General features: G+C 41.9%; 1 protein-coding gene across 1 annotated transcript in view; it reads left to right on the forward strand.

Moving 5' to 3' along the window:
* Positions 1–26359, forward strand: part of CDH13 (cadherin 13) — a 984218-nt gene that overhangs the window by 194414 nt on the left and 763445 nt on the right. Inside the window, exon 2 of the mRNA XM_045796090.2 lies at positions 24636–24747. Coding sequence (XP_045652046.2) covers positions 24636–24747 — 112 coding nt within the window. The remainder of the gene's footprint in view (positions 1–24635; positions 24748–26359) is intronic.

Consider the following 26359-nt stretch of genomic DNA (forward strand, 5'->3'; position numbering starts at 1 on the left):
AGGGGGGGGGGTGAAGTGCTCCAGTCACTTTAAATTGCTTCATACAATGAAAAGTGCCTGTAAATTACTGAATGTGGCAATTTGTTCCATAAGCTTTTTTGATTTTTAAGTAACTTAGTGGATTTGCTGGTGACACACTTTGGCAGGTACCCTAGATCATTTCAGATTGAGCATACACATCTAAATGGGATTAAGATGTGGCATTAGCAAATACTGACCACAGGAAAGTGAGGGGGGTTTCAATTTCAACAGCTGGGAGATGCTGAGAGTGAGGATAGTTGATTCTCAGGGGACTTGGGAAAGGTACTAAGAATGCGAAATTGAGCTAATTACAGAAAAATGCCACATGGCTGGCTTTGGAATGATTCATCAAGCCCCTGGCATGTTCTGCTTTACCCTCTGCCTGATGATAAAGTAGAGGTTATTTCTGTCTGTGGACACATTTGGCTCATATCTCATCCAGGCAACACAGCCTCAGCCTTGCTCTACTGGTGCTAATTTCTTTTAAAAAAATAATGTTAATTTAGTAAAATATGCTTTTTGGGCTTTTAGGATGGGACAGGGAAAGTTTGTCGTTTTCCAAGCAGATAGTTCCTTAATCCTTTCTGATAGGATGTCTTCATCTTTACCGTTTTGGATAAGAATTTGTTGTTTAGCCACAAGAGGGCTGTGGTTACTGGCTCCAGAGACAGCTGCAGTCTCCAAGGATACAAAAGGGTCATCAAGGTTCTGCAAGCCAGAGTGAGGGAGATGGAGCCAGGGGTTCCAAGCAATGAGCCTTAGCAGATGGTTGGGAAGGGGCCACATGATGATTTTCATGACGAGGTGGTGATGTAAGTCCTGTGCTAGAAGTGAGGGTGGATAGAGAAGTTAGGTGCCACTCTTCTTAGCAGTGGACTGCAGAATCGAGTAATCAGTAGACAGAGCTAGGCAAGCTGCCTTCTGGGCCATCTGTGAACTCGTCTTTAGCTTCACAAAATAGTCCCCACTGTAGGGAAACTGAGGGAGGACTGGAACCTCCGGGGAGGATTGAGTCGAAAATCTCCTTTCCCAAGATCCTCAGCTTCGAGAGACTAGGCCAGGTTTTGGTTGGGTTATTGGAACAGCACAATAATGGGGAAAGGGAAAATAACTGTGAGAATTTATGGTGTAATGATGGTCAAGTGCGGTGGGAGTAGGACGTGGAACCAGAACTTCCTGTTTGTTCATGATTAGAGTTGGCACTCTGACGGAGATAGAATTCTGTAGAACAGGAGTAGATTGACAACATCCTGGTTTGCCCAAGACTGTCCCATTTCTAGCACAGAAGGTGCCGAGTCCCTGGAACTTCCTGGTGCCAGACAAACAGAAACAGTTGGTCATCCTAACTTGCAAAGCTAGAGAGACATCGATGTGTGTTCTGGATGGGTTTAGTCTGGTAGGTTAGCTCATCTGTCATTGATTGGAAAGGTTTCCACTAGGAATACACTTTCAGTCTCCTCCCTGAACCATCGCTGGAGCTGTATCTAGGAAGAGGTGCAGGAGTTTGGAAGCTGGACCCCTGGCACCTCCTCCAACCACTTTTGTATCTGTTTCACAGATTAGGCTTTAAACAAAGTTTTATGGAACAGAAGCTTCCACAGTGAATGCAGGATTGGAAACTTTAGAAAAAGATGGGGATGGGAGATTTATGGATATGTGGCAACACATTGTCCCTAAATAAGACTAGTCCATGGAAAATGGTTAGAAGAGTGCAGCCAAGTCTGCCAGGGGCTTGGCCAGGTACGTGCCCCTGTGGCCTGAGCCCAACCTGAGACAGCGCCACCAACCCATCAACGAGGAATCAGCCTTTTCTTACCACTTAACTTTCCTCTTATCCACCCCCTCCCCACGGCCCCCACCCCCACCCTCACCCCAAAGTTCTTCTCGGTGCAGATCTAGTGTAAGGAAACACAGAGCCTTTACCACCACCTGACAAGGATGATGGATATGGAAATAAGCACTTTGGGATCCCTGTCTGCCTCCCTCTTAAACCATTTACACTCTTGGGCTCAGAACACCTCCCAGGCAGGAGGGGCCAGCACTGAATTTCCCTGCCTCCCACTTCTGTTTCCACTGCTACCTGAGAGGAAATAATTTGATTTGGGGCTGCAGGGGGTAAGGCAGGAAAATGCAGTAGGAAGCCAGAGAAAATCAGCAAGAAAATTACTAAAAGGGGGGAAAAAATCCAACTGGCTGCTTATTTCCTACAACAGGACTTAATGAAATTCTGTCCCTTCTTACACAGCTGTATTCAGTTTGTTTTACATTGTTTGGTATGTAAAAGGATTTGGCTTTGTGTTACAGAACTAATTGCTTACTAGATATTACATGGATATCAAAATACTTTATAAATATTAATTAATCTTCACCTAATTCCCTGGCAAGCACAAATAACCAGTGGCATATTTATTGAATGTATAAAGCAATAATCTGGTTCTTTAAGACTTGTCTTCTCTGCAGAACTTTGCTTACCATCTCCATGTGTCAAAATGCTTCACCTCCATTGTGGGTGGAATCACTCGCCACTTCCATAGTAATCGTTAGAAAGATAACAATGAAGATGATGTCAGGAGTAACCAGCGTGATCATGTACTGAGTATTTACCATTCTCCAGCCCTTGGAGTACGCATTTCAGAGATTTCATCTCATTTCATCCCCACAACAATCCTATTAGGAAAATGTTATTATTAACATTTTTTTTTTCCCCAGAGGAAGAGAAGGAAGCTTCTGAGAGCCGGATGGTGGCAGGGTCAAGTCCATGCTGCACTCCGTCTGTACATCACACTAGGAAGAGCCACTGTGCTGTACCTTTTCTGATTCTCACTAGGGAGAATGCTCTTGGCCTTCCTGCTTGTTGACTCCTCCAGCCATTTGTTCATTCAGAAGTGTTTATTGGAAGGCCAGCTCCGTGAGACTCTGTGCTGGGCTCTGTGAGGATGCACATCGTGCAGAATCCTGAGTAGTAATTATGGAAGTCAGCCTCTTTTCTCTCCTGCCGTCCTTTGTAGTCCCCAGGAGCAGCGAGCAGCGTGGCTTGCATCAGGCACAGTGGCTGGCACAGTGAACGTTCTCGAACAAATGCTCAGCAGCAGAGTTTCTAGTGCTTGAGTGAGGGGCGGGAGCCTGAGAAGATGAGAGTGTGTACTCTCTTCTTTCCTAACACTCATCATCGCATAATTCCACATTTCTTTGTGCTCTTACTGGTTCAGTGTCTTCCTAGCTGGGCCTGTGTCTGTTTCCTTTAGCACTATATCCCGACTGCTTAGAATATTCTCTTGTCAAAGTCCATGTACCAGCAGCATGAGCATCACCTGGGAGCTTGTCAGAAAAGCAGAATCTCAGGTCCTCCTCAGACCCCCTGAATCAGAAGCTGCATTTTAACAGGGTCCCAGGTGATTTGCATGCACAGTGGTTTTGAGCAGCCCAATCTAGGGACTTCACTGCACTCAGTGGTCGTGATTTGCAAATTGTCAGCATTTCAGAATTAGACTGAAATCACATATTTATCCTGGGCTAGGTCAACATCAAGTTTCTCTGCTTCGAGTCAATTCTAGCAACTCAGCTTGGTTATCTAAGATGCTTCTATTTGACAATTATGTATGTCTTTGATTTTTTTTTTTTAAGTGGCAAGGTGGGGAGGCCCTCAGAGATGAAGTGATTATTACTGAATAAATGCAATTTGCTTGGAAGGCCAGAATTTTTCAAAGAACAAGAGGCATCAAAAGGAAACAACCCAAACAACAACACAAAGGTTTCCAGGATGATGAAAAGGCTGAGGTCTCCAGCTGTGGGTCACACTGCCCTAAGAAAAATGAGCCACAGAATAAATACAAGACAAAAATAACAATCAGATCCAGGTCATCTCACTTTTGAAACAAAAGGGGAAAAGAGGAAACACATCCTCAGATACACATATTTCTGTTGGTCAGTATGCTTCCGTGGGGCTGGCCTTGTGAAGACAACCTTCCAACGATTAATTGAATTTCTCACCTTTTGTTCAAATGCCTTGGCCCCTTGATTTTTAAATAACATCTAAGGGCAAAAAAGACCCAGAACTTTGCTGAATGACTTTTCACGATGCAACGACATACAGGAACACCCATGCTCCTAGGTTCTCTCTGTTAACAGTGAAATTATATCAAGGATGACCTTTTGAAGGAATAAAACCCATTATCACGTGGAACGTGGTAGCTATAAAAGATCAACACTCGGAAGCCAAAGCAAAATCCCACATATGATAAATTAATTAGAATAGAAGTTACACGAAACCTAGACCTTCTACGTGACCCTTATCTTATAATTACCTCTTCTTTAAAAGCAGAATGGAATCTTTTATGTATGAAGATGTTAATGTTGACCCTAAATGCCTTAAGAGTCAAGGAGACATTTTTCACATATTGAAAATAAGATTTGATTGAGTGCTTGCAAGTGGTCTAGTGAAATCTCATTAAACTACTGTTTATTTTAATTCCTTATAAATGGCAGAATTTTAGCCGTTAATTATGAACATGAAACCAGTTAGAAAACAGGTTTTGCTATATCTAGAGCTTGCTTTTCAACCCTGATTAGTGCATCACCGTTCTTAGAGTTTTAAGTGTTTTAGAGGAAACAGGTACTTAGGTGTAACTTTTTACCTCCTCTTCCTCCTCCTCCTTCTTGTCATTGCCTCCTCCTCTCTCAAATGGTTACAAAAATCCAGATGAAAACCACAAAATGCGGTCTACTAAATATATCTATAGGCTGTGTGAAGTCTGCTGTCACTATTCACAGTATAATTAGATTTGTAAGTTATGTGCAAGATTCACAGTGAAACATATGAATCTAATACTCTTTTAACTACTACCATCATATAAAAGTAAAAATAAGAAAACAGTTACATAGTGGCCTTCTATTAAACACTCGAGGGACTTGTGTTGCTTTTGCAATCAAGGGAGAGGGGAAATGACTCCATTTGCTCCTTCCCTGTCTCCAGGGAAGAGCCTAACACCATGCCAGCTCCTTGATGGAACCTATCTTCCATCCACCCCAGCCCCATAGTCAGGGGACGCTGAGCCAGAAGCAAAGTTTAAAGGAAGCCCCAGCTCCAAGCAAGCAGACCACACGGGGGCTACTTAGGAGATAAAATGGGGTGTGACCACAGTGAGGGTCTTTTCACACTTGATGCCATTATAATGTGTGAAAAGATCCTACATTGGAGCCTAGAGCAGATGAATAACAACACTATTGGCATTTTGTATTTAACAAAACACCTTCCTCAAGAAACGTATTAAGCGCCTCGTGGGTGGGGAATTGTCTCTGAACTCAATCAGGATTAGCCACTGGCCTGTGACTATCTCACTTTTAATAAATAATAATTTTCTCAATCAGTGCTAGCCAGCTTGTCTGCTTTCAGAAAGCAGGATATGGCTGCCTTGTATTTCCTATACTAATAACCCTTGGTATCAGGATTAACTCTTGATGCACTGGATGCAATTCTTGCCACTAGACCTTTGGAGGCCTTTTTCGTGGCCCCTCCCCACAACCTGGAAGGCTGCACGTAGCTTTCAAATGAATTTAAAGGGCAGTACCTAGTGCATGAAAAGCAGAGGCCTGCCGCAGATGGCTGAGGGATGGTTGGTTAATCCTTGGTCTGCAGTGCCAAAGGAGAGGCAAGAGAGGTATTTCAAAAGCACCAGGAGGCCCCAGTCACTCATGCATTCCTTTTGTTTCTCCATCCAAAGAGCACTTGTTTGGAGCCACGCATGGTATCAGGGCTATCTGACATTGTTATACAGACTTAAGAAAGACCCCCGAAAACACAGAGAAAAGAAAATAAAAAGGCACCTTTCATCAGTAAAGCATGGTGATGAAGAATGTGAACTTCGGAGTCCCCCGGGTTCAAGTCCCACCTCACCTCTTTGCAGCTGAACAACCTTGGATATGGGCCTGTGTGCTCAGGGCTGTCGCTCACCCAGTAAATTTGCCCTTAAACAGTCAGCCCCACAGAAGTGGACTGCTGGGTCCATGGGGCTGAACATTAGATGTTTTGAGGCATGTCGTGCTCTAGAGCAGAGCTCGGGAAACAGTGATCTGGGGGGTCAAATCCAGCCTGCCACGTGTTTGTATACAGCCACAGGCTAAGAACAGTTTTTCCATTTTTAAATGGGCTAATTTTAAATGGTTTTATGAGTACCTACATAATGTCCTCAATTTCGACTATTGGTCCACAAAGCTTAAAGTGTTTATTACGTGGCCTTTTGAGAAAGAGTTAACAGAGTCCTCCTCTGGAGCAGCACCTGCAGTAGAAATCTAATCTGAGTCACATTCAGATCTTAAAATTTTCTGGTAGTCACATGAATAGAAGTAAAAAGAAACAGGTAACATTAATTGTAACGTGTTTTCTTTAACCTGGCATATCCATAGTAGTATCATTTTAACATGTGAACAATATACAAGTTACAAATAAAATATTTAACATTAGTTTTTCATACCAAGTGTTTGAGATCCAGTGTGCACTGTGTACTTCCAGCACATCCTACAGGCCCATGAGGCTTCTGTATTGGACAGCGGAAAACCCTATTGAGTTTGAATCAATTTATGCTCCTCCAGGCATTCACAGAGAAAGCACTGCGCTGTGTAAATTTCAGTTTCTTCTCTCTTTACAAGGTCACATGGCACCTGGATTTAAAATCCACAGCTGCCCCACCTTGAGATGCAGGGGCTGTGTCCAAAGCCATGACAGATTTTCCGGGGATAGTGAATCCAGTCTCCTTATCCCTCAATCAGATAAAACAATCCTCTTCCTGCCCTTACTCTAGCTCTGTCGTTACTGAACCCATGGCTGGTTAGCTGACCCACAAGGGGCAGTAGCTGGGTATCCCTAGGATCCTAGATTGTGGGGAAACGCTGTGCCATGGCAGAGCCGATTGGTGGCCTCCTCACCCCTGGTCTCCAGATAGAAGACCGGCTCAGAAGGTCTCAGCTCACACACAGGAGGAGGCTGGAACTGCCTTGCTGTGATGATCAATCTATATGCATGCTTGCCTCCAGCAAACAGGGGACATTTAATTCTTGGCCAGAGTTTCATCAGCTCTATCAGTCTATGACAATAAAAGGAATATATGTCTTGGTCACACCAGAAAGTCTCCCCTGCAAACACTCTGGGACATCACACTCGAAGCCCTGAGCAGAGCCTCATTCGCTCAGGCCCTGCTCATCAGCAGTTGCCATGAGTCAGTCACAGCATATGTCATGCGTCTTTAATAAAATGTTGGAAGTGTTTTCTTCCTTTGAGCCTTTCTGGGGCTTTGAGTACAAATATGAGCTTTGGCTATGGAAGATGCTTCATTTGCGTTTATTAAATAAATGAGTGATTGAATAGCAAATCATTTCATGCTGTGGTTCTCAAACTGACTGGGCATTGGCATCACCCAGAAGGCTTGTGAAACACAGATTGCCAGGTCCCACCTCCAGAACTTCTGACTCAGAGGGTCTGGGGTGGGGCCCGAGAACCTGCATTTCTAACAAGCTCCCTGGTCACACAAAAGGTGCTGGGTCAGAGACCACACTTTGAGAACCACACATCTAAAAGATAGTATGGCTTTATTTTCTTTCGGTTCTGACTGACGTCTACCCTCATATCATTCTCTCTGCCTCTGGTTGAAATTCCGGTCTGCATACCTTCCCAGACAAGTTACCTAGTTTAGGGTTTTCTCCAACTTAAATCTTTTATATAATTCTTTTTTTTTTAATGGAACCACATTCTCTTTAGTGTTTACTAACTTTTATTTAAATCAGTTTATTTGGTACCCATATATTTAGAAAAGAAATTTTCTATCATTACCCTAAGTAGAAAATCAATATTGCTTACTATCAATAGGAGGTAAGCATTAAAATAAAGACACAATTATTAAAATAAAAAAAATGTTCATCTGTCCTCTGAGTATACCACCTAAAATTATCTCATACCACAGTGGTATATGTAACCCACTTTGAGGAATATTGATGACAAACGAGGTCAGGCTTAAAGAGATTTTTTTTTTTTTTAAATAATACAAATAAGTTCCAGGTAATGGAAATGATAGCATTTTGGTATTTTCTGCTGCTGACTTTGAACAGCAGACATCACACTCTATTATGAGGGCACTGATGCTGAATCCCTGAGTTCTATAACACCTCAGACTTGGCTGAGTCGGGGGGGGGGGGCCCTCCCCAACTCATATTTCTTTGTGAGGAGACGAGCTGAATTCAACTCAGCCAATAAAGTCATTCCAATTTGCATTTTCATAACCCACCCTTCCATTCTCCAAGTGTGACTTTCATTTTTAGGACAGAGTTATTCAGTCAATGGATATGCAGTGCCTTTAAAAGGATATTTATCACCCTTGAAAAATCTTATTGCCAAATCTTAATAGTCTTTCTTACAACAAAGGCTCAAATTCACTATCAAGATTAGGAGGTGGAGCTTGAATGAGCTTTGCTAGAGCATCTCATGATAAAACAGATTAAAGTCTTAAAATGGGCAACCCATTGTGATCGAAGTCAAACAAATATACAGAAATATCCCTGAGTTTCCTGCAGGCTGGGTGTGTGCCGTGGGTGAGCCCAGAGGGCAAACTAGAGGATTGGGAGTTAGTCTACTTGGATTTTTCATCAGACTTGTCTGGGTAACCTTGAGCCAGGTACAGAAACTCTGGATCTTCTTAAATTCAGCTCTAAAATGGTGGTGATGATGGTGGGAAGGGGGGTTGCCAATCTCAGAGCGTTGTGGCGAGGCTTACATGGGAAAGTCCATGTAAAGTGCTTCCCCTGGGTTTTGGCACCAAGAAAATAAATAAAATACAGATCTGCTATTTGCGTCAGGGGACACAAAGACCCCAAGACCACCTCCAGGCTCAATGATTTGCTAGGAGAACCTATAAGACTCAGGATATGCATGTACTCATGGCTAAGATTTATAACAGGGAGAAGTTGCTGAGCAAAATCAGCAAAGGGAAAAGGTGCAAGGGCTGAAGTCTGGGGAAATTGAGGCAGAAGGCTCTTCTCCTAGTAGAGGATGTGTTTAATCACTCCAGGAATGAGCTGCACTGGCATGTGTGACATGATGTCAACCAGGAAGATTCATTAGAGACTCAGTGCTCATGGTTTTACTAGGGGCTGGTCACACATGCACCTTCTGCCTGGTATGGGACAAAGATCCAGGCTCCTGGAAGGAAGAAGGTACTTAGCATGAAACACAATATTTGTGCAAAAAGTTTAGGCACAGGAAGACAGCCTTATCAGTTAGCGTAGCGGGAGCCCTCCTAAAATCCAAGTTTCCAGATTTAAGTCAAAGGCCAAACTTGCAAGCAGGCCATTGCAAGGCTGAAGTCCAGGTCCGGCTAGATGAACTCTTTTGTGTGCAGCATCATAGGCCAGAAGGCCTCTCTTACCTCTGTCTTCATCCACCATGATGCCCTCCAGGCTCCCTCCTCCCAGTGCTGGGCATATCCCTACAGCAAAGCCTTGCCTTAGTGCTTGCCACTGCCTCTGTGTCCAGTGCTCAAAAGCTCTTGCAGTGACCGTGGTGTGACCAACTCCTCAGCATTCTCCTCACTAAAGCACTTTCCCGTCCCCCATTGAAGACCCTTCCTCCTATCCCATCATTCGGTTTCAATTTCTCTATGGCGTGTATCACTCTGAAATGATCCTCTGTACTTGTTTCTTATTTGTTCATTAGTACTTCCTCTACTGGAATTAAGTTCTGTAAGGGCAGAAAAATGTATGTTTTCCTTATTATGTCGTCTCCTATGTCTAGCGCAGAACTAGCAGATAGTAGGTGCTCATTTAATATTTATCACATGGGTATTGATAATTACTATGAAACATTTAATTCTTCTTTATCCCGAAGAGCAAAACCTCCACATCCTTCTCATTTGTTAAAGTATTTTCTTTGGAAGTTAAAAAAAAATTTTTTTTTTGGTAAATATTGAACTTACAGAAAATTGACCCAAAAAATATCATGAAGAGGCTCAGTGCCTCTGGGCTTTTTAAATCCCATCTTTCCACAATTGCACCTTCTCGGCAGGAGCCTTGGTTCACGGAAGGCTGCTTAACAAGCTCATGGGTTTGTTTATACCCACGGCAATCATGGACGTCTGTTTTCAACATGTTGGCCTAGATTCTCCAGTAGTTCTCGATATTTGTGACTGGCATCACAGGCAAGGATTGGCTGAGCAGCTTTGTTGGCCCTTCCTGGTCCGCTCCCTATCCTTTTCCATCTTGCCCTCTGGCCCAGGGGTCTGCAAAATTTTTCCGAAAGGACCAGATAATACATATTTTAGGCTTTGCATGGCATAAGGTCTCTGTTACAAAACACTCAACCCTGCTACCGTAGTGTGAAAGCAAAGACAATAGGTAAATCAGTGAGCATGGCTACGTTCTAATAAAACCTTATTTACAAAAGCAGGCAGTAGGCTGGACTGGGCCTGTGGGCGATGATTTACCAATGAAGGGTTGAGCCAGTGGCGGACTAGGACAGAGCTCAGATGGAAGGAGAGTAGGTTTCCACAGGCTGCTCTGTTTGTCCACCGGGGGTCACAGCTCCTCTCAGCGAACATTGTGTCTGGAAACCATCTTCCCTCCTGGACCTTGAGGCTTGGGTGAAATAAAGGTGCCCCTCTTACCAGGGTGCTCTCCTATGCCTGTGCCCCTTCTCCTCAACCTTGCCCATACATTGCTAGTTCCACTATCCCTTTCTCCTCTAATGGCTCAATTTCCTGCTAGGGCTAGGGTACCTGGGACTGGGTTTCCTGGGATATGGGATTTTCAGTGCTAAACCCAGATAGTTCCAGAAACCCTGGGATGATTGGTTACCTGGACAGGGACCCGGCTCTCCCTCCTCCCCAGTCTCTTTTCCATGGCTTTGGTCCCAACCCCAGAACCTCCCACTTGGAGGCTTACCTTGCTGGCCATGTAACAGATACAGGGGCTCAATGGGGCTTATAGTCCTCACAACGTGCCCCTCTATTCTTGAGCTTATTTGCCCTGAGAGCAAAGTCTGCAGCTGACATCTACCTAGGGAGACTATAGTTTAGCCTCCCAGCCTAGTGCGGAAGCCTTTCACATGACCGTACTTTGTACTGCATAATTTTTGAAGAAGATCTCTTCTGTAAATTTTACTATGGGGGAGATAATACATTTTTTTTTCCTAAGAAGAATCAAACTTACTTTGAAAGAGCAGTAGGATTAGCAGAAACTTTCACTATTACATTAATCCAGTTTGAGATGAAAATATCCCAAGGACTGATTCATGAAATTTCAGGTAATTGAACTTGTGGACTCAAATAGACATGAGGGAAAAAAAATATAATGTCCTCAAACTATTTTGGCTTAGCTGTTTTCTTTCTTCTCAGCTCAAAACCTGACAAATGTTTGCTTGATGGAGAACACAGACTGGCTTATCCACACCTAAGTATAATGCAGTGATGATAAAGGGAGGCGTTCGTGAGTTCATATTTTTCTATCTACATATACCTTTCTTGTTTGTTTTTAGTGAGGAGCGAGTTGAAGAGGCTTCCTACCTGTTGTAGAGATTAGAGAGAAGGGTGTTCATTTGACACTGCAGTGAAGCCGAGGGAGGGGGCGTCCTCCATCTTTGGAGACCGGCAATAAGCCATTTTTATCATCGTAAAAAGTTTGTGCCTTTGAGCAAATGAGCTAAGAGGAAGGGCCTGATGCTCTGAAAAAAAAAAAAATATATGAACTTGAGTAACGGAGCAGGCTGATTCAGCTCCCCAGAATCCAGAAGACAGTAAATATGAAAGTAGTTTCAAGAGGAGAATACTGTAGACTTTTTTTTATGGTGGTGGTGGTTTCACTGTAAAAGATAATTTCTCTGCAACCCATTCAAGGGAGACTCTTTTCCTAGGAATATTAGTAAATGAAGAATGGAAGCTCAGGTGCTGGGAAAGGCCCGGAAGGTAATGTAAAAGAGTGAAGAGGTCTTGGTATCAGAAAAATCCATGTAAAGACAGGAATGCAAACCAAACATCACTTTTAAGATTAATTTAGGAAACTGACAGCACAACTGAGATAATAAAAGGCAAATGGTACTTGCTGCTGGGGGACACGGAGGGAGCGGCATGGACTGTGGTCATCTGGAGATGAGGTTCTGCCCATCAGGAGAATGTTTGACTCTAATGCCAGCACTGCCTCAAACCCAAGTACTTAGTGAAAATCCTTGATATTTAAATGTTAGCAATTAATCCATAAACTAAAGGCCATCTCACAGATACAGTGGCCTTATGGGATCTGCTGGCCATCAGAGTCTGCACCCTCTCTGGTAGAGCCTGTTTGTCCTTGTAACAAAGTCTGTAGCTGATGTTTGACTATCGAGGGAGGCTCTCGTGTGGCTGCCACATCTGTGTTCCGAACATTAGTAGTACTATAGACAAACTTTCAAGGTCAAATTGATTATCCTCCAGCTTAGCAAAGCAGCAGCTCCCTAATTATGTCAGAAGGCAGGATTATCTCCGATCATTCGAGCTAGGATTCTGGATAAAACATCAAAAGCAATATTTAAATAACACACGGTCATGAATCAAGGATTCATTGCATTTTCTCTTACTAAAAAACCGAATTATGGTGGGCCGTTTTGCTCCATTAGTAAGGATTTTCCAGGCTGTTTTAACTCATATGTAGTGTAACCCCATCCTTGATTACGAAGTGTCATCATGGGAAAGAAGGAAGCTCTCCTTGGTGTCCTGGTGGTTCATAGTCATAAAGACCCTGCAAGAATCCTAGCAAGTTCTTAGCCCACTACCCAGAATTAGGAACCGGCATACTAGATCTATGTTGGAGCTGCTTAGCTCATGGGAGCCAATTGTGCATATCTCTTCCCAATTCTGTATGCAGTGACCACATTGGTAACTCAAAATTGGCCATGATGGAAGTATCTGCACCATGGAAATTAGCAAAGATTATAAATCAAGGCATTTCTTTATTGGAGAGCCAATTGTTAAACACTTATGAGGACTCCCCTGGGTATTCCTCACTGCTGGAAGGCCTCCATGTATTTCTTCCTTGAACCCTGAGGCCACCTCATGTTCCACTTAGACATTATATTACTATCTTGCTTACTACTATAGAAATATGAAGCAGAAGAAAAGTTGTATATTAAATTATTTTCTAGTTTCTATCTCCTCAAGAAGTTTTGCCTTTTAAAAACAAAGTGGTTATCGAATACTTTAGGAATATTTTTTCAATAGCAGGGTAGCTCAGTCTTGAGACATCTGAGTCCTTCTGAGTAATAACTGGTAGCAGCATGAAGAGGCAGTTCAGGGATCGATCATTCATAGTCCTTCTCACTGTGCATCTTCTTTTGTTTAAAATATAAGGATAGAGATCCAGATGTATCTTCCTGCGTCTCAGGCTGATTCCATGGGTTTTCAAAACCACATTGAGATACCACCTTACGCCAGTTAGAATGGCAAAAATTGACAAGGCAGGAAACAACAAATGTTGGAGAGGATGTGGAGAAAGGGGATCCCTCTTACACTGTTGGTGGGAATGCAAGTTGGTACAGCCAGTTTGGAAAACAGTGTGGAGGTCCCTTAAAAAGTTAAAAATGGAGCTACCCTATGATCCAGCAATTGCTCTACTGGGTATTTACCCCAAAGATACAGACGTAGTGAAGAGAAGGGCCATAACACCCCAATGTTCATAGCAGCATTGTCCACAATAGCTGAATTGTGGAAGGAGCCGAGATGCCCTTCAACAGATGACTGAATTAAGAAGATGTGGTCCATATATACAATGGAATATTACTCAGCCATCAAAAAGAATGATTTCACAACATTTGCAGCAACATGGACGGGACTGGAGGAGATAATGCTAAGCGAAATAAGTCAAGCAGAGAAAGACAATTATCATATGGTTTCACTCATTTATGGAACATAGGAAGTAGGAAGATCAGTAGGAGAAGAAAGGGAAGAAGGAAGGGGGGGTAAACAGAAGGGGGAATGAACCATGAGAGACTGTGGACTCTGGGAAACAAACTGAGGGATTCAGAGGGGAGGGGGGTGGGGGATTGGGATAGGCTGGTGATGGGTATTAAGGAGGGCACGTATTACATGGTGCACTGGGTGTTATACGCAAGTAATGAATCATAGAACATTACATCAAAAACTAGGGATGTACTGTATGGTGACTAATATAATATAAAAAATTATAAAAAAATAATAAAGAAAGAAAATAAAATATAAGGGTATACAAGCAAAATCTACTAAATTGATGTGTCTAAGACAGTGGTTTCTCTAGGGATCTTTCTCCTGGTGCCCTAGCATTGAGCCAACTGTGTTCTCCTTTTTACTATTTCTACAGGGTTACGTACTGCATTCCTATACTTTTAATTGTGTTTTTAAAGTATGTGTTTACATACTGCTCTTTCCTGTTGTGCTTTGTGTTCCTAAGGGGTAGTAGCCGTGTCTTACTCATTTTTGTATATCTTGGCACTGACAGGTAGTAGGCCCTCAATAAATGTTACTTACATCAATGGTTGAATCCTTAAGAATATGATTAATTGACAAGTAGAGAAGCCATTGCAATTGCTTCTGATTCAGGCAACCAAGAGTTTGGACACATTTTTATCTTAACTACACATTAGGCAGTTAGATTTTAAAGATCTATTTATTTATTTTTAGAGAGAGAGAGTGTGCAAGCTCAGTAGGGAGGGGCCAGGGGAGAGAATCTTAAAAAGACTGCACCGAGTGTAGAGCCCAACGTGCGGGTCAGTCTCACCACCCTGAGATCATGACATGAGCCGAAACCAAGAGTCGGACACTTTAACCAACTGCGTCACCCAGGCGCCCCTAGGCAGTTAGATTTTAAAGAAAAGATGCACATTACACTCTATCCCGAGAGAGGTTATGCGGCATTCTGCTTAACATAATCAATTCCTTGACTTCAACACCAAATTTTGCTGGGTTTATTTCTTTTCTTCTGGAACTTTTGAAAGCGAACCTTTAGCAGAAAAAACAATTTAACAAGATAGACATTTAGTTCAATAGAAGAATTTTCCTGGTGTGAAAAAATAAATTACAAAAAGGACTTTGCCTCTGAAAGATAATTAATAAAAACCTTCCGGTGTGATGACAAATCTGACATCTTGTCTAATGTCTGGCAGAGAAGAAAGTGTTGAGAGTTGCACAGTTAGAATAAAATGTTCCACTTCACAGCAAGGCCAGGCAGGATCTGATAATTATTTCTAGGCAAGAAAAGGTCATAGTCTAGTTGTTAAATTGACACATCAGGCCTGGATATGTGACTATCGACCCTCAGTGGGGTCTTCCTTTAGATTTTCCTAATTTCACAAGTAAATATTGTCAGGAATGGGGGTGATTATGGGATGACTCCGTGGACATTTTGAGAGTTTTGTTTGTTTGTTTAAATTTCAGATTTACTGAGGTATAATTGACAAAATTTTAATATATTTGAAATGTACATCTTGGGAACCAGCACACATATATGTTATCTTGTGAGAGGATTGCCCCCCCCCATCTAGTTATCTAGTTAGTTAACACCTCCACCACCTCACGTGTCTATCCCTTCCTTTTTTAAGTTTTTATTTTTTTTGGTTAGAACATCTGATTTCCACCCTCCCGTAAGCATCAACCATACCACACACTACCAACCATAGTCATTATGTTTTACCTAACATCTTCAGATTTTATTCATCTTATAGCTGAAAATTTGTACCCTCTTACCAACCTATCCCTGTCACCCCTACCTCTGTGCACCTGGTAACCTCTTTCCTACTCTCTGTTTCTATGAATTTGATTTTCTTTTCTTTTCTTTTTTTTTTTTTTTAGATTCCACGTATAAGTGATATTATGTAGTATTTGTCTTTCTCTGTTTGGCTTATTTCACTTAGCATAATGCCCTCAAGGCCTATCCATGTTGTCACCAATGGCAGGATTTCCTTCTTTCTCATGGCTAAATAATATTCTATTCCTATGTAGGTTATATATATATATATATATATATATATATATATATATATATGAATATTCCATAATATGCAATATATGATATGATATATGGAACATAGTATATATGGAATGTATACAGTATATATCTTACTTAATCTTTATCCATTCATCCATGGATGGATACTTATGTTGTTTCTATACTTCCTGGACATTTTGGACTAAAACTGTATTTATATTACTTTCCCCTTCCCTTATAGAAGTTAGTCATGGTTTATAGTAGACTTAATAATAGTTCCCTGAAAATGTCCACATCCTAACTTCCAGAACATGTGACTATTACCTGGATTACCCAGGTGGGCCTGATATAATTACAATGATTCTTACAAAAAGGATGCAGGAAGAGTCAGAAACAGAAGACCATATGATGATGGAAGAAAGAGACAGAGAGAGAAAGAGAAGCTATGCTGCTGGCTTTGAAGATGGAGGAAGGATGCCATGCACTAAAGGATACACTTAGCCTATGAGAGCTAGAGAGCAAAAGGAAACAGATTGTCCTTTGATGCTGCTGAAGGAACACAGCCCTGTTGGCCCATTTTAGACTTCTGATACCCAGAACTGTACGGAATAAAATATTTTTCAAACCACTAAGATTGAGGTAATTTGATACAGCAGTGATATGAAAGTAATACATGGAACATATCTTATTTCGGATTCCCCTGAATCAGAGCTGGAGACAAAGGGCTAGGTACAGGTTATTTTCTTTGGGAGATGACCCAGGAAGCAGGAATGAGGGCCAAGAAAGTGAGGCAGGGGAGGAGAGAGAGAGAGAATGTAATGAAGTCACTGAGGTCACTGCTGTGGACAGCAAGGGCTAAGCCACCAAGACCTCTGAAAGGCACATGGGATGTCTCTCAGAGGAGTGCATCTGGAGGAAGGCAATTAGGACATGTAACCGGCTGCCATTTCCCAGTGTTGAGGGCACCACTGAGTGCTGTCCCTGGAGCATTAGCTCCTCCACCTTTCCCAGCTCTGCTCAACCTCACATTAACCAGGCTCCTGTAGCATAGGAGCAAGCTCCACAGCAGAATGTGAAGAGACTGAGAACACTCTACGGAACAAGGCTGAGCTCTTAGGAAACTGTCCACAGTAGCAGTGGCTGAGATGGGAGGCTGGCTGAGCTGATGGACTGGGGCATTGTCTTCTGTTGGACTGAATCCTCAGCCCCCAGATCTCTTCATCTAGTTAGTTTCCTACCTGTTGTCTCCATGGGGTTAGGGTTTTATGTCCAGATCAGACAACTCTTCTAGTGCCTGGCACACAGTTGGTCTCACCCATGAGTATTTCATATAGGGACTCCCTTCTTTATTTGATTTAAGGGAAGCAGGTCTAATCTGGCATTTGAAACCCCCTAATTTAATTACTAAGATTTCATAAATAGTTATAAATACCACCAACTCTAGGGCAGGTACAGCCTCTAGTTTCTACTAAGGGCCAGCGAACCAAGTCTTCCTAATTGCTTTAATTAAAATTTTTACAAAACTATTTTTCTTTTAGAATTTACCAATTGAGTCTAGTTGAGTTATCCTGGAATCTTAATAGTAAAGAGTTAATTCCATTTAGACAGAAATTGTGATTTCATTGAGTGAATTATTTTTGGCTCTCTTTTATCCAGACTAAAGGAGGACATGCCTGGTCAACTCAATCCTACTTTAAGACAAAACACTTTCAAATAATCTTGAAAACAACCCAGAGCTTGTTATCCCTGCCAAATTGCTTCCTGTTTCTTTAGCTGGCATGCTGTGATGGTGTTTGCACTTACCAAACCTCTGCATGGAACGCTCTTTATTATACTTTGCTACTTGAAAAATGTCAACCAGCTCTCCAATATGGCCTTATCTATGACATGATCCCTATTCTCATTCAAAGAGTGTGTTGTTCTTTCTTTTGTATTTCCGTAACACTTTTTACATAATCCGCCATACTAATATAAATAATAACAACAATGGGTAGCATGTAGCACCTATTATGAGCCAGTTCCTGTCCTAAACCTTTTGCTTTATGTTAACTCATTGGCCTTCACAAACCAATGAGGGTAGATAACCTTACTGGCTATATTGTACAAATGAGAAAACTAAGGCACAGAGAAGTTAAGTACCGTGCCCAGGGTCACACAGCAACTAAGGGGTAAAATTAGGATTTGAACCCAGGTAATCTAGTTCAAGATTCTTTGTTTTGAGCTACTTCCTAATTCCCAATATATAGAAAATATACTGTACTATACTATACTATACTATACTATACTATACTATAATATAATATAATATAATATAATATAATATAATATTATTTGCCCCTGAGTCTGCCTTTCCTTCTAGATAATAAGTTCATCAAGGGCTTTGTCCATTTCTCTATCTCCAACATCTATTCAAAGGCCTGGCAGATAATAGAAATTTTAAACCCTGACTAAGGGAATTAATGCAAAAAAATAAACTCAACTATTTTGTTATGACAGCAGATCAAAATGCCCCACCACTTGAAAGGACAGTTGCTAAGAAAAAAGAGAAGCAGCACAGAATCAGTTCTAAGTGTCAGTTACATTAATGGCCAAGAAAGTGGCAGGTGTTCTGTGTTTCTGGGGCTGTAAAACCCCAGGAAGATCAGGAGGTCAGATTTGAGGGTAGTGTGGTTAACACTCTCATGAGGGTATCCACATGTGCCCCTGTATGTGTGCATGTATGTTTGTGTGTGTACATGGGAGTGCCCGTGTGTGTCTTTAAAGTACCTCTTTTTTCCATGCTTTCCCTGTAGGCAGGGTGCCTTTATAAACCCTTCGAGGACTCTGGCAGGATAAAGAATCAATCAAAATTCATTGCTGTAACATTTTTATATCCTGCAAGTCAGAGCTGGTAGCCTTTCTTCCCTGCCAATCTAAGCTCCTCCAAACTGATTCCAGTAGGCCGACTTTGACAAGAGTAAACCAGAGGTGTTTTGTGGCAAGGATAAAGTAACTGTCCATCCACGCTAATAGCAAAAAGCAGTGAGTCAGTGAGAGGAAAACAACGAGGGGCCAGGAGACAATAGTGAGTTCACTTGGAAAATACCATTTTGAAGCTGGCTTAAGAGAGGTTGAGATCTGAGGTTGTTCACTGCCCACTGAGATAATTATTTATGGCAGGAAGTTTCTCTTTTTTAGCTATGGCTACTTCGAATACAGTTGTGTTAAGCTTTTCTTCAGTCCTGATATTTCTTTCTGACCTCTGGGGCGTATTTGTGATGCCATGATGTAGAAGCCCCTCTGTGTGCTTGTCCCTTCCAAATTTAGTGTATAGTCAGCCAGGTGAGCTGCTGGCTTACACACACAACCCCAAATCTTAAGGGTTTGCACACTGCATGTGCAGTTTCCTTGCTGGGTAGTTCTCCTAAGTACTTGTCTTCTGATCAGGGACTGATTTCTGAGCTCTTTATTGGATGACTCCGCCATCTTGGAAGTCCTTCCTTTCTGTTTTCATTGATGGGGAAGAGAGGACATTTCAGGGGCCAGGTCGAGAAGTGGTGAAAATCCTTTTACTCTCCTTCTGTTGGCCAGAGCTTAGTCACGTGGCCAAAATCACTGCAACAGAGCCAGGAGTACACCATTATGGATACTATTATGACAAGTAATTAGAGACTTGTAACAAGGAGAGTTCTTTGCTTGAAAAGCCTATTTCCAAAGTCTAAAGTGGGGATTGCAAATTCAGATGCCTTGGGGGCCAGACAAGTGTGTAACTGAGTCAAGTGAGTAGGAGCAATAATACAGGGAATGGTGCAGACAAGGACAGCCAAGAGAGGTGCACTCTTTATAACATGATAATTTAACTTTTATGATAGACTGCTATGGCTAAACTAACCAAATCTGCTGGCCACATCCATCCCATATGCTGCCAGTTGGCAATCTGCAGTCTGGGACAGAAAAAAAACATTTTTCTGGAAGCAAATTCCAAAGTTGGCTATGTTCGTGAATCACTACCTGTCAGGATAAACATAAACCCTTTCTTTTTTTTAAAAAAAGAAAGCTCTGAACAGCAGCAAGGAAATGGAAGCTAAAAAAAGGAAGCAGGTATAAAGAGTGTGACGTAAGGCTTTGCTATCGGTGTGTACGTTTAGGGTAGTGGCTCTTACATAGAGGATGGAGCGCTGAGCTACCATGTTAAAGGATGCTTGGTGTCCTGCAAAAGCAACACAACTCAGCTCACAACAGGCACTGATGTTTTCCATTGTGCACCTGACCCCAAGATGTAACCCCCACTTTGCACATTCTACCTGACTCAGGCCCCTGCTGTTTCCCTTTGAATATTTCTGAGCACAGTCTATACACTGACCAATGTTAAAGTAGCAAAAAAAGTAATATTTGGATGATATTTGTCAATGTCTACCCTGGGGAATATAATATCAGTGAATCGTGTCTATAGGTTTAAACATAATATATAGAAACAATGGTAATAATAATAGCAAACATTTATTGAGCAACTACTGTGTGACTGGTACGACATAAGGCTCTTACCAACAATTAACTCATTTAATCCTCATGCTAACTTTAAGACACTCTTATTGTTCCAACTTCCATCTGAGGAAACTGAGACACAGAAGTTTACTTAAGTTACTTACCCAAGGTCACAGCTGGCAAATGGCACCTAATAAACTGGGATTCATACAGAACCAATGTGATTGTGTCCTGTGATTATAGTTTATCTGTACATGAATCTGCTTTCATAAGCAGGCTGATTGTAATTTTCAAATAATAGAAATCCTTCGGTGATCATAAAATTTGATCACTGCTGAGCTTTCAAAGGTGTATTGGTTGCCTGTTGTTTATGAGGTGCAAGCAAATGCATAAATGAACAAAAAAGCCATATAGGAAGGCCATTCTTTCTAAGGCATTAAAGATAAATTCAGAATGTTGTTCATAGCATATATTCTGGAAATGTGAAAGAGGGTTTGGAGAAAAGTATGGCCAGGTGGCATGTTTATAATCGTGACATCTGATGATGTTGGAGAAGGGGCTTAACCTAGTTTTGAAGTAATGTCCAAATACTCGCTTTTAAACCAATGAGGACGGCTTCTTCATATTCTTCCACCAAACTCAATATGATTGAAATTGGAGAGTGGGTATCCATGATCTTCATGTACAGATACTACTGAAATCCTGCTAAAAAGTCCACGGGCAATAACGCTAAGTAGTATATTCTACCACTATTACCCAGTCACACATTCAGCTTTTGGGAAGCCCTGAATTAGTCTGGATTCTTTTTTAAATGCAATTTTCTACTTTCAGAGATGTGTTACATGAAACCCACACAGACACAAAGGATGTTACGTGACAGCATAGAGTGTGTTGGCAAAAAAGACAAGACTATGTTCCTTTCCATTTATCCAGCTAATTCTGACCCTCTTTGAGATCAAAGCGGAAATGTCCCTTCTGTGGGTTTGCTTTCCCTGATCCCCCTAGATGAAGTTAAACGCCCTGTCCCTGGCTTTTACATGCTCTCAAAGACACCTATAATTTCCTCTCGAGTGAAAATTCTAGTTAATTAATTAAATTATGATTTGTTAATGCCTGTCACCTTTTCTAGTCCACGTTAACAGTTAACACTTGCTGACCACTTACCCTGTGGGACACTATTCTAGTTGTTTCGTGTTTTTTGTTTTTTGTTTTTTTAATTTTTAAAATTTTTTTGAGAAAGACAGAGCACTCGAGTGAGCTAGCAGGGAAGCTTGGACACCTAACTGACTGAGCCACCCAGGCACCCCTATTGTGGTTGCTTTAGATGCAACATCCGCTGAATCCATATAGCTACTCTCAATACACATTTTATTCTCCATATTTCCATTACTATCAGTCAGTAAAGGACAGAGCTAAGATTTGAACCTCTGGAGTTTATGCTTCTAATTTCTGCCTTATTATGCTTCTGTATAAGCTCCAGAACAGCACCTAGCAAAGTGCTTGCTGAATCCCAGGAGATTAGTAAGTTTGGGGGAATAAGTGAATGAATGAATGCAGGGAAGAGGGACTAGTTCTTACTTTGTTAAGTCACACGTTGCCCAGGAGAGTGCTGCGTGCTTTTCTCTTCTAAGTTTGGTGGGTGGAGGGACCCAAGAATTTACAAATAAAAGCTGAGCCTCTGGGAGTCCTCTCACCACTCTCACCCTCCTGGATGGCCAGGTGTCGGAAAAGATTTTGTTTTTCCTCTATGACTCCAGAGGAATCCTGAATAGAGACTGCTGAGAAATCAGGACAGGGATGGGGCTGCAGAGAGACAAGAACAGGGGCTCCACTCAACCACCTTCTCAACCAGTTCTGGATTCTTATGCTCAGGATCACTAGAGAAATGGCATCTCCTTAGTTCCTAGGGGATGACTGGTTTACTGGTCTGGGGTTGAGGGTAGAATTAGCTGATTAGAAGGTTAAGGTATAATTGTAGGCACAGGGTGCCTGGAGGCCGCCTTTGACCACTTGCTGTTTAACCGAATTAGCGTTGGCCAGTTATAGATTTTCTGCTTGCAGAATTGCCTGCAAATTATTCTGAGTCCCAAATCTGCATTCTGTGTGTGTGCCACTTGGGATGTCAGCGTTATGATTGCCTTGGAAGCAATCTAACCAGAGCCTGCTCTGGAGGCAAGGGAAAGTTTCACAAGCAGAACTGCTCAGATATGGAACTATAGTATCCTAACCCCTTTGATTTTAGAAAGATGATGTCGGTCAGGGTGATGACTCGCCCATTTCAATTTCTCTGATGTTCCTCAGTCCAACCATACCATGAACCTCCAAAGATTAATTCTCGCTCTCATTCCTTGGGGTTCAGTGCATTTCAGTGGGCTGGTATTTAAAGAGAAGCCCTGGTTCCACGGCTTTCAACCTTTCGTGCATTCTTTTGAATTTGTTGGTGGGGATAATAATGAGTTTTCTTCAACAGCTTGTGTACAGTGGTTAAGAGTTTGCATCCTAATATCAAAATTTGGTTTCCCAAGAAGCAGGCACTAAGTCAAGGATTTGAGTGTAAGTAGTTTTATTTGGAAGGTGATGTCACAAAATACCCACAGGAGATGAGGAAATAAGCCAGGGAAGAAAAGACAGTGAATGGCAGGTGAGTTATCAAGCCAGATGCCACTGTGGGTAGCTGGAGTTGAAATGCATGTGGAAAGAGGGAGACAGAACACTTGCCTGCAAGATATCTCTGCTGAGGGGTGAGAGAGCTGGGGTGTTTGTGCACTGATTCTCATCAGTTACAGTCAAGGGTTGGCTACTGAGAATAGGAATTTCCAAACACTCTCTGCTGCCACTGTGCTCTGTTAAAACGCCTTCCCCAGGTTTCAGAGCAACAACTCAGGCAAAAAAAATGTAAAATCCTGCCCCGTGACATGGAAAGCCTAAGGGGTTGGGGAGGAGCTCTGACAGTGATCCAATCAGAGGATGCTTAAGCCTGGATTCAGATCCTGGCCCCACCCATCCTTAACTGCATGATCTTGGGCAAATGTGTTAGCTTCTCTAGAAAGTGAGGCCCCTTGTCTGTAAAATGTATCCTATAAAATATTAAATACAGCATAGGCTGCGGTAGAGATTAAAGATGATGCATATAACAAACTTAGCATAGTGCTCGCCATATAGTAAAGGTTGAAAAATGCTAGCAGTTTTATGTTGAAGTATCATGGAGCATTTCTCTGTGCCAGCATATACGGTAGGTGCTTGGTATCAAAGTTGGGGAAAAAGAGGTAACTCCTGTCTTCACAGGGCTTGTAGTCTTTGCCTTCTAAACCCAAGACTAATTTCTTACCTTCCTAAATTATCCCTTGTCCAAGAGTGTGTCACATACTTTTATATTTCAAAACATAGAGCCTAAATTTTTTACTCCGAAATAAAGCACCCCAAGAATTTGCAAAGACAAAGCTGAGCTTTTGGAAGCAATTGTAAATTTTAGATTTTTCTAGTAGCCAAACTTACAAAAGTAAAAAGAAAGTGCTGAAATTGACTTTAACAACATATCTATTTAGTCCAGTCTATAAAATATTATTGTTTCAACATGCAATCCATATACAAATTATTAAATTAGATATTTTACATTATTTTTATTTTTGGTACTCAGTCTTCAAAATCCAAGGTATATTTTATACTGACAATTTCAGCCTAGCTACATTTCACACACTTGGTAGCTGAGCGTGGCTCATGGCCACCATATTAGATTGTGACGGTCTAGTGGGCCCTGAATTCCTTTGGGAAATAATTTCCAGTGGAATATTCTGCTTTCCTCCTCATTATAGATGGCACTGCTCCTTTGCATCTATGACAGTGAAGTTGGTTTTAGCTCAGGCATCATATGAAATTGACTGTTTTTGTAATGAAATTTCACACATAGAAACCATGGTGAGATTCTTAGCAGGTGTAAAAATCTGACAAAGTTATTTCTTTAACAGCAACTTGATGGAAACTGCAGCAGCTGTTCCCATTTGCGTGTTTTCCAAATCTCATTGCCAAAGCGAATTGTTGGCAGCCACAGGAGAAGTATCAACTTACCTCTTCATTTGGGAAATGAAATTAAAACCTCAGCTCATTTCTAAAAGTCACAGATTTGGTAGAAGTTAGTAGGGCAAACACATAAGCCGCTGTTAAAATATTGATGGCTTTGGTTTTCTCAGGTGCTGCTGCTAACATCTGCAGAAGATTTGGACTGCACGCCTGGATTTCAGCAGAAAGTGTTCCATATCAATCAGCCAGCTCAGTTCATCGAGGACCAGGCGATTCTAAACTGTAAGCAATGTCACTTGATGATTCTTTGGGCCTGTATTTGAATTCACCAGTGTCTAAGAATGTGTCTCAGGATGTGGTATTCCCTCAGCTAAGTGTTTTCTGATCATTTTTCTTATGTTGTTGCTTAACCCCAGGTGGAAGCTCTTGAATTAGAGCCTTGTCAGCTGAGAGGTGAATAAAGTGGTTGTGTATCTCTTTGTGATTTTATCACATTGGTGAGCATTTCCTCACTGCTCCCAGAAAAGGAGACCACCAGCCTCCAACGTGAGTGCTACTCTGTGCAAAGGAAATTAAATCCATTTCCCCTGGGTAGGTCCCTGAGAGCAAAACCATTGCCTTCCCAAGGATTGCTGTTTTACCGGGATCTCTTGTGCATAGTGTTAGATCGAAAGAATGGTGACAGCGGGATGTTGGTTTCTGGAAAAGTTTAGTAATAGGAATTCAAAACTCCTATTCTGAAGGCTAATAAGAGGTTCTTCAGAAAGATTCAAAACCTCTACTGGCTATTTTGTGGAGTAAACTCAAATCCCCCCAAATTCCAATTAAAATATGCTCCCCTCAGAACTGTGGTTATAACCTCTTCCTATCTTTTTTAAATAAAGATTTTATTTATTTATTTGACAAAGAGAGAGGCAGCGAGAGAGGGAACACAAGCAGGAGGAGTGGGAGAGGGAGAAGCAGGCTTCCCGCTGAGCAGGGACCCCAACGCGGAACTCGATCCCAGGACCCTGGGATCATGACCTGAGCCGAAGGCAGACGCTTAACGACTGAGCCACCCAGGCACCCCATAACCTCTTCCTATTTTTAATGCCAGTATCGTATTGTTTTATCTTTACGAGGGCATGGAGTGCTTTGCTAAATGCGTAGCAAGCATAGTTTTAGCACAAGAGAATCTAAAATTGATGGTAGACAATTAACCATTTAATTGTAAGCTCTTGAGCACCATTCTTTAACATTTGGGAATGCAGAATATGAAAACAGTGGTTTAATTTGGTCAGATGCTCCCAGGTCCCTTTAGGGAAGATAATTGTGCATTTGCCCCTATGGTCTCAGGCTTGCCTTCCACGCTAACCTCACTCCTTCGTTCCTGTGTTCTATGGCTGGTGTGTTTAAAGAAAAGGAAAACAAGGGGCGCCTGGGTGGCGCAGTCATTAAGCATCTGCCTTCAGCTCAGGGCGTGATCCCGGCGTTCTGGGATCGAGCCCCACATCAGGCTCCTCCGCTGGGAGCCTGCTTCTTCCTCTCCCACTCCCCCTGCTTGTGTTCCCTCTCTCGCTGGCTGTCTCTGTCAAATAAATAAATAAAATCTATAAAAAATAAAATAAAAAAAATAGAGAAAAGGAAAACAAGACAAAACAAAACAAAATAAAATAAAACCAGCCTGCTTGATTAGATTGTTCTGTGAGGCTGGAACACATTTGAAGAGTTGAAAGGAACACAGTAATGAAGATGCAGTGCTGAGCATCAAGGGAACTAACCAAGGTGAAGTCTATGAACATCTTGATGCAATTACACCAATGAAATCATTTCGGCAATTAGAGTCTGCAATGACAAGGTGCAGGACTGGCACAATAAGTGAATTCCAATGTGTGATTTCGTGTTAATTTGATCC

Source organism: Ursus americanus, chromosome 21 (assembly GCF_024610735.1).
Source record: "Ursus americanus isolate L20-20 chromosome 21, mUrsAme1.1.p, whole genome shotgun sequence".
Taxonomy (NCBI): domain Eukaryota; kingdom Metazoa; phylum Chordata; class Mammalia; order Carnivora; family Ursidae; genus Ursus; species Ursus americanus.